Source organism: Impatiens glandulifera, chromosome 1 (genome assembly GCF_907164915.1).
Source record: "Impatiens glandulifera chromosome 1, dImpGla2.1, whole genome shotgun sequence".
NCBI classification, from domain to species: domain Eukaryota; kingdom Viridiplantae; phylum Streptophyta; class Magnoliopsida; order Ericales; family Balsaminaceae; genus Impatiens; species Impatiens glandulifera.
This window is the reverse complement of record NC_061862.1, coordinates 107926320-107943863: the sequence shown is the minus strand read 5'-3', so window position 1 is coordinate 107943863 and position 17544 is coordinate 107926320. Positions and strand designations below refer to the sequence as shown.

Genomic DNA, 17544 nt, shown 5'->3' with positions numbered 1-17544 from the left:
CGCAGAAAATCTCCAAATCAATCCAAATTACAGCGTGTAGGATGATAAATTCGTTCTTCCCATTTCTTAAATAAAAAATGAATTTGAGATTTCATAAATATAATAAGTTATTTAGTTCCAACATTTAATTTATCATTGAAATATCTAGATGAATGCATAATTTAAAAACAAAAAAATAGTAATGATCTTATAATTATAAGTGGTACTATTTTGAACTAAACCAGCATTCAGATGGATTCTAATCATATTTACCTCAATGTAATTTTTCTGGGAAGATATCATTTAATTAGTGCTAAGTTCCTGACATAATTAGCATTGCTGCCCAAACGGTCACATTCATTTGTAAATTAAAGAACATGATATTTTATCTAACGGTCACTGAATTAACTCTGGATCAATAATTTATTTTGATAATAATGTTGGACATTAATTTTCTTTACTGCCACAAAATAAAATTAATTTAAAAAGAAATTACCCATCTCCGACATCACATGACCAAATCAATTGGCCATGTGATCAGCGCCTGACATTATGAGCATATGATTTGTTTTAGTTTTTACAAAATATTTTTAACTAAAGTTATAAAATAGATTAAAACGAACAACTTCCACTTAATGTGTTTTTATTATTATCGATTATAAAATAGTTGAACTATTGATCACATAATTCTATAATCTAGTGATGGTTTTAATTGTTAGGTTAAAATATTTGAACTATTGACAAAATCCTATAACCTGTGATGGTTTTAGTTGCTGAGTTAATTATTATAAAATGAAAATAGAAAATATAAGAAGCAAAAGTTGATAATGATTATAAGTTATTAGCCCATCACGTTGAATGTTTGGATTGGATAATTAAGGTAAAAGGATATTATTAATAAACTAATTATTAGTTAATCTAAACAAATGGCTGGCTCATATTAATTGTCTTTAGCTCCTTGGATCACCCAATCTCATTTGTTCCCTGTTTGGTTGACATACCCAATGTCTCAGGGCCATAATTAAGTACTTTAATTTATTTGTATATATCTTGTGGCTGAGAATTTTTGTTGGAGTTTCATTTCATGGACAATAATGAATTGCAATGATGAAAAGAAAATAAAAGATGGACACATGAAATGGGGTCTCTTTGAATGTCCTTTGACGAGTCTAGTTAGTTTTATCTAGTTCATTAAATGATTTAATTTATCTTTTTAAAATATGTAATTCGGCTTATAATACTAATGTTTTGTAGATTTATTCGCTAATAAAAATGTAACAATAAAATAATAAAAGATAGTTTCGCTTTTATAACGTGTATATGTTCTTTAGAAGTGTAACAATGTCTCATTTCATTTTGACGTAAGATAAACGAGACAATTTTGGAGCATTTTATTATCATTAAAGTATGAGAATGACACATTTTATTCTAATTTTATTTGTATTTGCATTGTTTAAATAAGACTTTTATTATCTATGACGGTCTTAATGAGCATGTTTCAAAGGTGTCCTAGAATAAGTCGAAAATTCCAAAAATGTATTTATAAGTGCAATTAGCTACAAAACAAAACATATGGGAAGAAGATGTAATGTTTATAGGAAACAAGGTTGGGAAATGCACATGTTTCTTTCATGTGAGTTGTCTCCAATGAGAGAATGAATGGTTTCTTTCATGTTGTGCGGAATACAAGAATGCGGAATGCAAGAAAGTGATGAACAATGAATTGTGAAAAAAACAGATGAAGAGAGATATTTTATTTTCAAAGATAAAGATAAAACAGATTACTACTAATGAAAAAGAATTACAACTATCTAAAGTCAGAAAGAAAGAAAACGTAAAACATCTAACTTAATAAGCATAATTGTGGAATAAATGTGATGTAACTGAAATTATTAATTCATATACTAAAGGAAAAACGTTACAAATCTCCACCTTGCCTTAGTATCACCCAACAAAAAAAGCCTTATCAGGCTACTTCCAACTGTCAACATTTAGCAAATCCAAACAATGAGTGAATTTGCTAAGTGGGACCAGCTTCGTGAACATGTCAGCAGGATTATGATGTGTGCTGATCTTCTTCACTTTGATTCTCCTCTCAGTACGAAGAAATTGATAACGAACATCAATATGTTTGGTTCTATCATGATGCACTTGATCTTTGGCCAAACAAATAGCACTTAAGCTATCACAAAAAACAATTGCATGATCATGATGGATACTAAGGTCACTGATTAATCCTTTCAACCATATACCCTCCTTGACTGCTTCAGTTAGCGCCATATACTCAGCCTCGGTAGTGGACAACGTCACCGTCGACTGTAATGTTGTCTTCCAACTAACCACAAAGTCACCAAGAGTGTAAACATAACTAGTCATTGATCTTCTACCATCGATATCTGCAGCATAATCTGAGTCCGAATAACCAGTTACGAGACACTGGTTATTACTCCTATAAAAGAGACCAACATCGGATGTGCCTCTCAGATAGCGAAATATTCGCTTTACCACTTGACAGTGTTCCTTACCAGGTCGAGACATAAACCTGCTAACAACACTAACTGAATACATAATATCAGGTCTAGTGCATACCATGGCATACATTAAACTACCCACCGCACTAGCATACGGTACATTAGACATGTATAACTTCTTAGCTTTCAGACTAGGGTGCGAATGTAGACAAATAATCAGTAACAACTGCAGGAGTATTGAGAGCTTTTGCTGTACTCATCCCAAAACGAGACAACATTTTCAAAATATAACTCTTCTGTGAAAGAAATAGCTTCTTTTGAACTCGATCTCTTACTATTTTCATGCCTAGAATTTTCCGTGCTCCACCTAGATCTTTCATATCAAACTCAGAACTGAGAAGGTCTTTCAGCTTTTGAATCTCCGACATCTTCTTGGCTGCGATTAACATGTCTTCTACATATAGGAGTAAATAAATCAAAGAACCATCACCGATTTTGTTGTGATAGACACAACAATCATATGCACTCCTATTGTAACCATGTTCAATCATAAAATTGTCAAACCGCTTATACCACTGTCGAGGAGACTGTTTAAGTCCATACAAAGACTTCTTCAGACTACAAACATGTGTTTCCTTACAAGGAATAAGAAATCCTTCAGGCTGACTCACCAGTATATCCTCCTCGATCTCACCATGTAAGAAAGTCGTCTTCACGTCTAACTGCTCGAGTTCTAGATCCTGATGTGCTACTATAGCTTACCCTGATAGAAGTGTGTCGGACTACATGTGAGAATATCTCATTGTAGTCTACGTCTTCCTTTTGACTGAATCCCTTGGCAACTAATCGTGCTTTATATCTGGTCCCTTCAGCACTAGATGTTCCATCTTTCCTTTTGAAAATCCATTTGCACCCAATGACTCTTCTTCCCTTAGGTAAAGTAACCAGCTCCAATGTATTATTCTTGTGAAGTGATTCCATTTCCTCACACATGGCAGCAATCCATTACGTAGAATTACCACCATTAACAACTTCATTGTAAGAAGATGGCTCGTTATGTATGACATCTTCAGCTACCTGAAGTGCATAACTTACCATTTCTTCAGTATCATTCATAGAGGGACTAATTGTCCTACTTCCAGGAACAGTTGAGATCTTTCTTCCCTCGATTGAATGATTTAAAACTGTCAGGAGCTTTAATTTGCCTTTTAGGTCGTGTTGCAATGTCAGATTGACTTTCAGGTGCTCCAAATTGATAAACTTCCTCAGATGGCTTATCAGTATCGTGTGTCATGTCAATTGTCCCTTGAACTGGAGTCACCTCAAGCTCCACCTGTTTCTCAGTATTATTATTTTCTCCAGAAAGTGATGGCTTGATAGAGGAGTTAAGTATAAACTTCTCATTAAAGGTGACATCCCTGCTGAGGATTACTCTACCTTCAGAAGATGACCAGATTCTATATCCCTTGACTCCATCTCCATTGCCCATGAAAATACCATGTTTTGCCCTTGGTTCCAACTTCCCTTCATTAACATGATAGTAAGATGTGCACCCAAAGACTTTCAGATGAGAATAATCAACGACGTTACCAGACCATACCTCGTAAGGGATTCTGCAATCAATCCAGGTGTGTGGTACACGATTTATCATATAGCAAGCCGTTAAGAAAGCCTCACTCCAGTACTTTCTAGCCAATCCAGCATTAGAGAGCATGCTTCTAACTCTCTCTAACAATGTTTGATTCACCCTTTCTGCTACACCATTCTGCTGTGGTGTACCTCGGACCGTGTGATGTCTTGCAATCCCCATATCCCTGCAGAACTCAATAAACTCAGATGAACAGAATTCAAGTCCATTATCTATTCGTAGCCTTTTAACCTTCTTTCCAGTTTGATTCTCCAACAGTGTCTTCCAATGTTTGAAGGTCTTAAATACTTCGCTTTAATGTCTTAGAAGATACAACCAGGTCATCCTTGAGTAATCATATATGAATGTTACAAAATAGCTATAATCTCTTATACCTTCAACTTGAGCAGGACCCCAACAATCAGAGTGGATATAATCCAGTGTGCCCTTAATTTTGTGAACTCCCTTACTGAACTTACTGCGATGCTTTTTCCCAAAAATGCAGTGTTCACACAACTCAAGGTTGGTAACCTTGTGGCCAGATAGAAGATCCCGTTTGGACAGAATTTGCATCCCCCTCTCCCCCATATGTCCAAGTCGCATATGCCACAACTTGGTTACATCAGGGTGTCGATTCACAGATTTGGATGCGACCGCAGCGGAACTTGTCAGCGTCTTACCTTGTAGTATATATAAGGTATTTTGTTTGATACCTTTCAGTATTAATTTTGAACCTTTACTGATGCACAATGTTCCTTCTTCACCGCTAAACTTGAAACCTTTAGCATCTAAAATGCCTAAAGATATTAAGTTTTTCTTTAGTTGAGGAACATGTCGAACGTCAGTTAGGGTCCGTATCTTACCATCATTAGTCAGAATCTTGATAGTTCCAATACCCACCGTTTTACATATGGCATTATTTCCCATGACAAAGTTTCCACCATCATAATCTTCATAGGTATCGAACCATTCTTTGTTCGGACTCATATGATATGAACACCCTGAATCCAACACCCACGTATCAATAGGGTGTAGAGAAGCGTTAGCTATAAGGGAAATGTCCTCCTCCGAGTCGATGTCTCTGTCTTTATGTGCTATCGCAGCCGTAGAATATTTGCCCCTTTTCTTAGGACAATTATTATTCCAATGACCAGGTTCTTTACAGTAATTGCAGATGTCTTTAGCACTAGGGACCTTAACTTTGTATTTCTGATCCTTCTTCTTTCCAGACCCTTTATAGTTGACTGTACTGGCAATCAACCCAGATGCTTGACTGTCTACAATTTCACCGTTCGCGTTATGGCGTAGTTCTCTATTATGAAGTGCTGACCGAACTTCCTCTAGAGTTAGAGTCTTTACCCACAACGAACGATTGAACAAAAATTTTAAGCGAGTTGGGTAAAGATACCAACAGAATTAACGCAACATCTTCATCTTCGATCTTAACATCTATATTTCTCAATTCAAGTAATATAGTGTTTAACTTATCAAGATGTTCACGAAAAGACTTACCTTCAAGCATACGAAGACTGAACAGGCGTTGCTTCAATAACAACTTGTTAGTTAGTGACTTTGTCATGTACAAAGCCTCTAACTTCGACCACAGACCGATTGCGGTATCTTCATCTGATACCTCAGTAATCACTTCATTAGCCAGACAGAGTAAAATCATTGAGTGTGCCTTCTCTTCCAAGACCTCAAGCTCAGTAGTGATTTTACCAGAGGTAGACTCCTTTGCAGGACCTGCAACTATCTTCGCATTTTCCTTCGACAATGGTGCCCAGACGCCTTGTTGTTTAAGCAAGGCTCGCATTTTGATCTGCCATATACCAAAACTGTTTCGTCCTATGAATTTTTCGATTTTCAGATTCGTTGAAGACATTCTCTTTTCAGAAAACAAATAGTGATAATCTGATCGGATCTAACCCGCTCTGATACCAATTGTTATGCGGAATGCAAGAAAATGATGAACAATGAAGTGTGAAAAAAACAGATGAAGAGAGATATTTTATTGTCAAAGATAAAGATAAAATAGATTACTACTAATGAAAAATAATTACAACTATCTAAAGTCAGAAAGAAAGAAAACGTAAAACATCTAACTTAATAAGCATAATTGTGGAATAAATGTGATGTAACTGAAATTATTAATTCCTATACTAAAGGCAAAACGTTACACACATGTTTCTTTCATGTGAGTCGTCTCCAATGAGAGAATGAATGGTTAGCTTAAAAAAAAATGCCATGGAAGATGAATAAGGACTGAATTGGCTTGAAAAAATGATCCACTCCATCTTTTCGCCTTTTAGAAGGTAGGGAATGTGATTGTTCTCTCTTTGGACACACTTATTAGGACTTATTTATTTTCTTTTCAATTCTTAGTTTGGTCAATGACCTAATAACTATTTTTTATAATATATATATATATATATATATAAAAAGAAAACCCACTTTCACTTTCAACTTCCTCAAGATAATTTTATTAATTATTATTATTTTTTTTCCATCTAAATTATTTAAATAATTCAATCCGAACCAGCTCTCAGGACTTATTCGATAAAATTATTTGAATAACGTGTAAAAAGAAAAATGATAATTAGTGATGAAGTGAAAGTATATATTTTTTTTTTTGATAAAATGACTTAAATGATATTGATATATATAAATAATATAAAAAATAATAATTTTAAATAAAATATATTTTAATATTTTGGTTAATTAATTAAGTGAAATAATGTGTTATTTTGGATTTATTTAAAAAAAATAAAAATATATATTTCTATTATATCTATATTATTTTAATTAATCAATTATTTAATTTATTAATAAAAATGTTAAAATATCTATCTTATTTTATTTTTATTAAATTTAAAATTAAAATTAAAAAGATCATATTAATTTTTAATAACCAGTAATTTTTGTTATGAAAAACAAAAAATAGAGCTAGTGTTTCTATGGAAATTTAGTTTTAATATATCTAATATTTGTCACACAATTATCTTGAATATCTTGAATAATAATTAATCTAGCATATATATTTATATACATGCAAGTCTTTTTCAATTTCATTGATAATTTAATATAGTCTCATATTCGATAAAAAACAAATAACATGATTTTGGAATAAATTTTTAATATTGTTTAACTTAATTTGTATTTTTTATATTTTTATGAACATGATCAATGAATTGAGTAATATTATAGGGGATGTGATAGTAAAATTAATGAATGTAAGGAAGTATATTATAAAAGATGGACAAGAAGTTCATATTTATAACCATTAATTTCTCATTATGACTTGTTTAATTGTTGTGTATGATTATTTGAATTTTGTTTTTTGAAAATTTGCACTAAAAATGTGGATTTTGGTTGAATAAAGTTTAATTTTTCTGTGTACATATGATGTTTGAGTTTCTTGATTTGTGTCGTTTTTATATAATTATTTTGATGTTTTCCCATTGAACATGTAATATTATTCTATAAAAAATCTATTTTTAAATTAAAAAATATTTGTATAAGAGACACTAAAAGAAGTCCATATGAATCTTCGGGTTTTAAGAAACCTTGAATGAAAATCTAAACCGTATGAGCTTCGCTACAAAGTGCTTTTAAAAACCTAAAATTCAGTGTTAATACGTTAATTATAATCACTAATTAACGGGAATAATGAAAAACGATGAAAATCATTGTTATTAGTTCAATTGAATTTTTTTTAATATGGGTAATCTTAATTTATATGCAAACACAATAAAAAAAAAGACAAGAACAAAAACATCTAATCTTTATAAGTATTTTATATAAATTGCTCAAGTAAAAATAGGAGGCAATAACAATAGTAAATATATCATAATCATCTACACTGAAATAAACTTAATAATTAATGATATAATTCTTGAATTTTTTCTCAAAATAATAATAATTTAAGATTACCATGCTTGATAAAACAAAGAGGCCCAGCCCAGAATTCCGTCACAATCCAAGCCCATTGGGCTCATTGATTTATTTGCCTTCATGTGGAGTTTATTGAATAATATTATTACGATTTTTAGAAATTAGTCGTTAAAGAGAAACGAAAATAGTTGTATATCTTGCCTAATGACCAAAGGGATTAAAAGTTTTCTTTTATTCTTTTTTATAGTTATATGCTAATAGACATTTTATATGTAAAATATTATTAAGAAAAAGAAGATTAACATCAAACCAACATATTTTACTTATTTAAATTTGTAGTCGTTACAACTTTATCATAATACTACGATAAATAAAAGACGAGAAAATTGTGTGGTTGATTACGAACGATAATCTTATTATTTGAAATGAAATGTAAAATTCTACATTATAGAAAGTTCAAGAGTCTCATTTGTTGAGAAACGTTTTAAACCAACGAGCAGAATACTTGAGATATCTTTTGAGACCATCTTTATAATCGACATAAACAAGTCCAAATCTCACGGTGTAACCAGACATCCATTCAAAGTTGTCCATAAATGACCAACAAAAATACCCTTTTACATTAACACCGACTCTGCAATTAAATATATTTAAATTTAAATTATTATAGGAAGAAGAAATTAAATATATGTAAATCGCAACACTTACTTGATTGCATTTTCAACCGCCAGGAGATGATTATAATAGAAAGATACTCTTTGAATATCTTTAATGCCTTCTGTTGTCAAATTACTTTTATCTCCCGCTCCTAAATCCAAATAACAATAACTTCTTTTATTAACTTAATTTCATTGGTTATTTTAAATTAGAAAAAATAATTGAATATAATTTTTTTTAAATAGATTAAGGGTTCATTTATGATTTTTCAGTCTTCAAATAATTTAAACCAAAGAATGTAAACTTACCATTCTCTGTTATGTAAATAATGGGATCATTATACTTTTCCTTGGTGTAAACTAATAACTCAGTAAGACCTTTGGGGTAACTATAAACACCAGGCAAACCTGTCTGCAAAAAATTAAAATTTTACCAAATAAATTAAACAATAAAATAGAATAATTAATTTATATTTGCAACTAATGCAATAAAATAATTCACCTACCGGCTTTCCTAGGGCAACTCCATTGCGAATGGCTGAATGAAGTAAAACGAAGAATTAAAACAGTAAAAAATATATGAAATCTTAAGAAAATTTTAATTGCTTACTTGTGAAATTAACTTGAGCATCAGTTGTGAAGCTAAGGTTGACAGACTTGGCTGAAGGTACATTTATTGCATATCTTGTTATATAGTAATTAAGCCCAATGAAATCATATGATCCTTTTATCAATTTAACTTGTTCTGGTGTAAATGTTGGTAGTCTTTTTCCTACAAGTTTTCTCATTATCTCTGGGTACTCTCCGTACACTATTGGATCCATAAACCTGTCCAAAATATAAAACAATTATTGAAGTTCTCAATCCAACAATTAACACATGTGATCTAGATGGTGCCACTTAACTCCCACGTCAGTATTATTTGCAATATGAGTTAAAGTGCTTCTCTAAAAGTAGTAAGAATGAAAATGATCTCAATTTTAAGGGGTCGAAGTCTTTTACTTATTTCGAAACACTTTATGAAACTATATTTGAGGTTGCACAAGAAAACGTTAACAAAATTATGTAAAACTACACTAACTAATTTCTCGAATATCATTTATAGTGGCGTTAATATAGCTTTTTCTATTGATCTAACCTTTCTTTTAACACAAATGTTAAGTGTTTAAGGAGGGCTAGTTATAGTTTGACTTACCAACCATATTCAAAATCTATAGCCCTTTGAGCTGCTTCCTTGTCAGCTTTGGTGTTGGTAAAGGGATGTGCCCAATAACACAACAAAGTTATCCCTATTTGCCCCTTTTGGTAACTCTACAACATAGAAATGAAAAATTAAGTTAACTCAACCTCTAAGAATCTTGAACTAAGAGTTGGGCCATAATGTGTACCGAATTTCTAGCTTCATCCGAAAGAATAAAAGAAAAATCAAAGCCTCCTTACCTGATATTTGTCCTTATAAACTTTGACAGCGGCTGCATGAGAAATGATGAGATTATGAGAAACAATATAAGGCTCGATGCCAGAGTTTCCAGCTGGACAACCCGCGTTCATCCATGCAGAGCAACGTCCAGGTGCGATCACACCTACATTGTAACCGCCATCACTGTAAGACCACGGTTCATTCATCGTTATCCAATGCTTAACCCTATCTCCAAACTCTTTGAAGCATAGCTCCGCAAAATCCTTAAAATCGTCGCTACATTAATCAGCACATAAAAAGTTATGTTAATATAAAAACTAATTTGTTTGTAAGATAATGAGTTCAAAACTTTACACAATACGAGGGCTAAGAAAGCCGCCATATTTATCTTCGAGGGCTTGTGGAAGATCCCAATGAAAGATTGTTACAAAGGGCTGGATTCCTGTGTGCCCATTTAAGAAAATATACAATTTTATTAATTTAATTTTAAAAGGGAGTAAAATTAAAGTTAAATTAATAAATGTTAAAATTAAGATGAAATTGTATTAACCCTTAGATAGCAGTTGGTTGATGAGGTTGTTGTAGAATTTTATGCCGGCCTTGTTTATTCCTCCACTGAGATTGCCTCCTAATTAACAATTTAGATATATAAAATATTAAAATTCAAATAAAAATGTCTAATTTTCTTTAGAGCCCACAATAATTGGACCAAATTAACATTATAGATTTATTTTTATATTTTTATTCAAATTACTTTCTAAATAATTACGATCTTTTACATTTTTATTAGTCATAAAATTAATATATTGTTTAAAGGGATTAATAATTTAATTAAAGATATTAAATATGATATTTGATGAAATTAATTAAGCTTACTAGGTAATATTCTAGCCCATGAGATAGAAAATCTGAAAGCATCCATTCCAATGATCTTCATGAGTCCCACATCTCCCTTCATTAATGAATTCAATTACATTCATATTACAATAGTCTTGCTTAATAAAAAATAACACTAGTGTTTGGTTTATTTAAAAATATCTTAGGTTAAAATTGGGTTATAACTTTATTCTTTCAATTTTTTTAAAGATGCTTAAACTAACTATATTTTATATTTACTTAATGGAACATATATCTTTCTAATTAAACCAAGATACTAAATACATTTTATATTCATTTTTAAATTTTAGATACATTAAAAGAATATATAGAAGCGTAGATACCATATTGGTATTCCGGACATTACTAAAAACAAAATCATTCATAATACTAATATGCATAAGAAATGTTATAGATGATAAATTTGGAGGAAGTAACGAAGAATGATGTGTTGCAATTTGATTGACTTTAAAAATAACAAAAAAAAAAGTTTCTTCTATCTTCTCGTTCTTTATGTTTTTCCAACCAATTATGTGATGACAGATAATTTATTCTCATATTCTCTATTCCAATTCCCCGTCACTACTCATATTAATATATAACGTATGGTATTTTTGTCACAATCTCAATTACTGATTTTGTAAATTTTTTCAAAATTAATATAATTTTTAAAATTGCGGTAAAAAGTAAAACTAATATTATTTAATTAATTTATTAAAAAAAAGTGTGGGTAGATTAATAAAATAGTTATGTAAAAAGTAAAAAAATATTTTGACCAATTTTCAGATTATTTTAATTTGATTGATACTTCATTTTTCATTAAAAAAAATTTTACTCTTTTTTTTTTTTAAAATGACAAAAGGAGTTTCCAAAATATACAAGTTATCTGAGTTTCCAAAATATACAAGTTCTCCGATTTTTTTTTTTTAAATATCATCAGGATTTTACATATATGACAATGATTTTTTTTTTGTGGGCAATGGCTTAATTATTATGTTTTGAATAGTTGTAAATGATATTTATTAACAAAATATAAGTAATTACCATGGTATTTTGGTTGTTTAATGTCCATGTTTTTAAAGTATTATTAAGAGAATTTTGGATCATTTAAAAAAAATGAGTTATTTTTCACCAAACAATATTAATTTAAAAACTAATCTCACATAAAAACAATCCCCAAACTTATATAATGGGTTCTAATTATTTTTGATTGGAGGAGAATTTTAACCAAATCAAGAAAACAAATAATTAATAATTAGGTAGGTTAATATATATATATATATATATATATATATATATATATATATATATATATATATATATAAATAAATATAAATATAAAATATATAATATATTATTAATTTCCATTATTTTTTTCTTCTTTTGAAAGTTTCAATATAATATTATTGAAAATTTTGGAATAATATGTAGTGGTTATAATCCATACCACATACCAAACTAGATGAAGTTTTAATAAAAAATCATTGGATTACTTCATTTTACATATTACAAGTGACAGTATTTCAAACAAGTCCTTAAGTATATTTACAAAGAAATTGAAATTTGTTTTTTATTTTATCTAAGTTCATTCTCATTCTCATTCTTATATCCAACTCCAAAAATTATTTTCAAATATATATATATATATATGGATGATATGTACCTTGTAGAGATGATAAAAGTCATCAGCGACGTCTCCAGTGCTTCTATCCACTTTCTCTTCATTTATAAATTATATATAATCAATTATTTTCAATTAATAATCATGACTTATTAAGAATTAATTATAGAAATAAAGAGACCTGGAAACTTATGTGTAAAAATATCGCATATGTTTGGACCTTTCCCATCCTCCTTTGCGCCACCTTCGCTCTACCCTTAATCAAACACATGGAAGTGATAAAATCATCTTATTAACTAATTTATCTTTATAAATATTTATAAAATTATAATAAAAAATAATTAAATTGTTACATCTTCGTTACCTGATAAGATGAGATACCAGCTCCAAAGATAAAATCACGAGAAAAGCTAGTACGATTATAGTAAGAAATGGGAGGAAGAACCGTTTTTGCTTTTACTCTAATTGTAACCATTATTATTGTCATTACTAAGCCTAGGATCACATTGGACCTTGGATTCAAAATAGCCATGATTTACCTTAATGACACAATTCAACACAAATCTATTTAAATAGAATTATACATTCAACTAATTCAATATTATAATAATATATGTATATCATTGGGAATGGGAATGGAAATATAATATATTTAAACTTTTGAAAAAATAGAAAAAGTAATTATATGTAACTTTTTAAAGTTAAAGTGTATCAAATAATCAGTTTTTTAATAAATTTTCAGATTACACAAATAAAAGGTATGTTTTTATATATATCTGTTTAATTTTAAATATCAGTAAAATGAGGGAAAGACGACGAGAAATACCATTGTTATTGGTCACTTTACCGTCGCTAAAAATAGGCATATTAAATTAACCATGGTCAACCATTGCTATTGGCCCATTAGCTAAAATATAGCTACATGAATAAGTATTGTCGTTAAAATATTGACTACGGTAAATTATGGTCGCTAAAAAAAAAGGTGGCTACAAGAATCTAATAATGTGGTCGAATGTTGTGGTCAAATGTAATGTATTATTATATTTCTTTTTACCCATTTAAATAAACATTTTTTAATACTAATACTTGATTTATAGTACCAAAACAAATAAAAATAATTATTTTTATTATTGTCATTCATAGTAATCAAAATAATCTGGCCAAAGATCAATAAATAAATACATAAATAAGATTATCACAAATCATAAAAAATTATGACATTCTAGAGTAGCTAGCACAATGTCTTACAAGGATAAATAAAAATCACATTTATAAAATTGAAAAACCAATACTCACCTCTTTGCCGTCGTCATCGTCATCGTCATCATCATAGTTTTCATCGTCTTCATTATCCTCTTCGTCGTCAACATTTATGGTCTGAACATGATGGTGCTTCAATAGTTGAGACAGCCTAGTGACTGTCTTCCTCTTCTCATTTATCGTTGTTTTCGTTATTCATAAAAAAATAAAACAAATATGAAAAGAAGACATTTATTTAACTTTTTCTCATCATCACCGACCTCTTTCTTTTCGACTTTTCACTCTCATTTCTTGGTTAATCTACAATATCCTAGCTTACTTAATAAACCTCTTATAATACTAATCTCGTGACCTCACTTTTGCACTCAATCATCTCAACAATATCAACATCTTTTACCATCATTTTTGGAAAATTAACATGTCATCATATCACTAACCTCTTTACCCTCACTTCTTCGGTAAATCAACAAATTCATTAATATATTTAATGGTAAATATTTTTTGTTCTCCAATGACCAACTCACTACTAATCTCGTGACCTTACTTTAAGTATTTTATACCTTAACCATCTCATATTATTATCACAACCTCTTTACCTTCACTTTAACAAACCAACCACCAATCATAATGACCTCTCATCTCATGAACTCACTTTTACACTTCGGTCAACCAACCATCTCATATCACTAACCTCTTTACCCTCACTTCTTCGGTAAACCAACAAAATTATTCATATATTTAATGAAAAATATTTTTTGTTTTCCAATGAACATCTCACTACTAATCGCGTGACCTTACTTTGAGTATTTTGTACCTCAACCATCTCAAATCATTACCGCGACCTCTTTACCCTCACTTTAGCAAACCAACCATCAATCTTATTGACCTTTCATCTCATGAACTCACCTTTACACTTCGGGCAAACAACCATCTCAATCACACATTTAACCACCAATATTCTTTTTCTCAATGGATAACTCTCATTACTAATATTGTGACTTCACACACTTTCACACGTCTCTTATCCATTGTCAAACCAACCATTAAATCTCAATTGACCTCACACTTCGACCAATCAATATCTCATTCACATATATTTTTAACTACCAATCACAATCGACCTCTAATCTCGTGATCTTACGATCCTTTGTTACCGGTCTCTTATCCTTCAATAAACCAACCACCAATATCAATCTTACTGGTGTTTTATCCTTCAATAAACCAACCACTTATTATATCGACCTCTAATCTCGTGACCTCATACTTTCACATGCTTACAATTAGGGCTGTGGAAAAAAACCAGAAAACCAATAATAAAACCGAACTGATAGCTTACCGGTTTCATTTTACCGGTTTATTGGTTTACCGATTCTAACGGTTCCAGTTAACCGATTTTTTACTGGTTAAACAGTTCGGTTTTCGGTTGAACTATTTTCTAGCGGCTTAACCGGTAAACCAGTAATAATTTAATTATATATATTTATATTAGTTATTTTGTAAATATTAGATATATTATAAATAATATTTAATAATATAAATATATATATATTAGTTTTTTTTTAAATTTAAAATTATAATTTGTATAGAATTGTTTTAAAAAAATCTAATTTATTTGGCTATTAGCTTAAAAACGGATAGTTTTGAAATATATTATATTGTTAGAATAATATAATATATTATAAAATATTTTTAAATATATCAATAAAATATTAGATAATAATAATAATATAATATATTATAATTTAGATAAAAAATTTTGGAGAATAGCATAAAATTAAAGCGCAATCAAGGATTTTGAAAAAAAGATCATTTAATATGTTTAATACTTAATTTAAAAAAAAGAATTATTGGTCCACGGTTAAACCGGTTAATCAACCGGTACGGACCGGAACCAATGGTTCTAAAATCGGTAAAACTGATACCAATAATGGTAGGTTAACCGGTTTGTAAAATAAAAGGTAAAACCGGACTTAACTAGAACCGTTTAACTAGTTAACCGACCGGTTGAACACCCCTACTTATAATCCAACGACAAACCAACTACCAATCACAATTGACCTCTAATCTCGTGACTTCATTACTTTCACACACCTCTTATCTCTCGTCAAACCAACTACTAATCCCAATGAACCTCTGCATCTCATGACATCACACTTTCACATGCCTCTATCTCTCGGTAAACCAACCACAACCATCAATCTTAATCACACTTTCACATGCCTCTCTTATTTTACGGCAAACCAACCACCGACCTGAATCGACATATTATCCCTCGACAAACTAACCACCAATTCCAACATTATTGGCCTCAAATTCATCGGTAAATCAATTACCAATGCCAATCGACCTAGGGGTTTAGACTTAGGCCTTTCATTTCTCAAATTCGTAACTAACATACTAATTGTCATTTTGGTCTTTCTACTACATCTGTCAAAGACTTAAGTCTTTCATTGCCCATCATACCATCCACCAACATATAACATCATACTTTCTCTTAAATTTGCATTAGGTGGAATTCGAACCTTAGTCTCAAATATGAAATGTGAATACTTTAACCGCTAGACTACTTATAATTGTTGATTTTAATTTAAAATTGTGTGTATGCACATATATATATTGTAGGTAAGTTTTTGACTAACCGAACCAACACTGAAATCTCAATTGACCTCATATTTCGGTCAATCAACATCTCATTCACATATATTTTTAACTACCAATCACAATCGACCTCTAATATCGCAATCTTACGATCCTTTATTACCGTTCTCTTATACTTTAGAAAATCAACCATCAATCGCAATCTCATTGGCTTCTTATCCCCTTAGTAAATCATCCATTAATCACATCAACATATAATCTCATGATCTGATACTTTTGCATGTTTCAAATCCATTGACAAATCAACTAACAATCACAATTGACCTATAATCTCATGATCTCAGCACTTTCACACGCATCTTATTTCTCGTCAAACCAACCACCAATCACAATGAACCACTCCATCTCATGATATCACACTTTTATATGTCTCTTATCTCTAGGAAAACAAACCACCAAAATCAATCAAAATTTCACACGCCTCTCTTATTTCTCAAAAAATCAACTACCAACATAAATTGACATCTTGACCCTCAACAAACTAACCACTAATTCTAATCTTACTAACCTCTTATTCATCGGTAAACCAATTACCAATTGACATAGGGTTTAGACTTAAGCCTTTCATTTCTAAAATTCGCAACTACCATGATCATTATCATTTTTGGTCTTTATACTACCAGTCTCAAAGACTTAGGTTTTTCATTCCCATCATACCATCCGCTCATATATACCATCATACTTTCTCTTAAACTTGCATTAAGTGGAATTCGAACCTAAATCTCAAACATGAAATGTGAATACTTTAATTGTTAGACCACTTATAGTTGTTGATTTTTAATTTAAAATTGTGTCTATGCATATATATTGTAGGTAAGTTTTTGACTAACCAAACTATCCACTAAAATCTCAATTGACCTCACACTTCGGTCCATCAACATGTCATTCACATATATTTTCAACTACCAATCACAATTGAACTTTAATTTCGTGATCTTACAATCCCTTGTTACCAGTTTGTTATACTTCAGTAAACCAACCATCAATCAAAATCTTACTGGCCCCTTATCCCCTTAAAAACTAGTCATTAATCCCACAATTTATAATCTCATGACCTCATACTTTCACACGCTTCTAATCCATGA

General features: G+C 30.4%; 2 protein-coding genes across 2 annotated transcripts; both read right to left on the bottom strand.

Moving 5' to 3' along the window:
- Positions 1 to 1945: 1945 nt before the first annotated feature.
- On the bottom strand, positions 1946 to 2517 carry LOC124939763 (secreted RxLR effector protein 161-like). Its single transcript, XM_047480207.1, has 2 exons — positions 2176 to 2517; positions 1946 to 1960 (listed from the first exon to the last, which is right to left on the bottom strand). The coding sequence occupies exons 1-2, from the start codon at positions 2515 to 2517 to the stop codon at positions 1946 to 1948; spliced, it is 357 nt and encodes a 118-aa protein (XP_047336163.1).
- Positions 2518 to 8433: 5916 nt separating this feature from the next.
- On the bottom strand, positions 8434 to 10996 carry LOC124922780 (beta-glucosidase 12-like). Its single transcript, XM_047463488.1, has 10 exons — positions 10921 to 10996; positions 10595 to 10672; positions 10399 to 10486; positions 10065 to 10320; positions 9820 to 9935; positions 9235 to 9452; positions 9131 to 9162; positions 8934 to 9036; positions 8677 to 8776; positions 8434 to 8602 (listed from the first exon to the last, which is right to left on the bottom strand). The coding sequence occupies exons 1-10, from the start codon at positions 10979 to 10981 to the stop codon at positions 8434 to 8436; spliced, it is 1221 nt and encodes a 406-aa protein (XP_047319444.1). The 5' UTR covers positions 10982 to 10996.
- Between the last annotated feature and the right edge of the window lie 6548 nt (positions 10997 to 17544).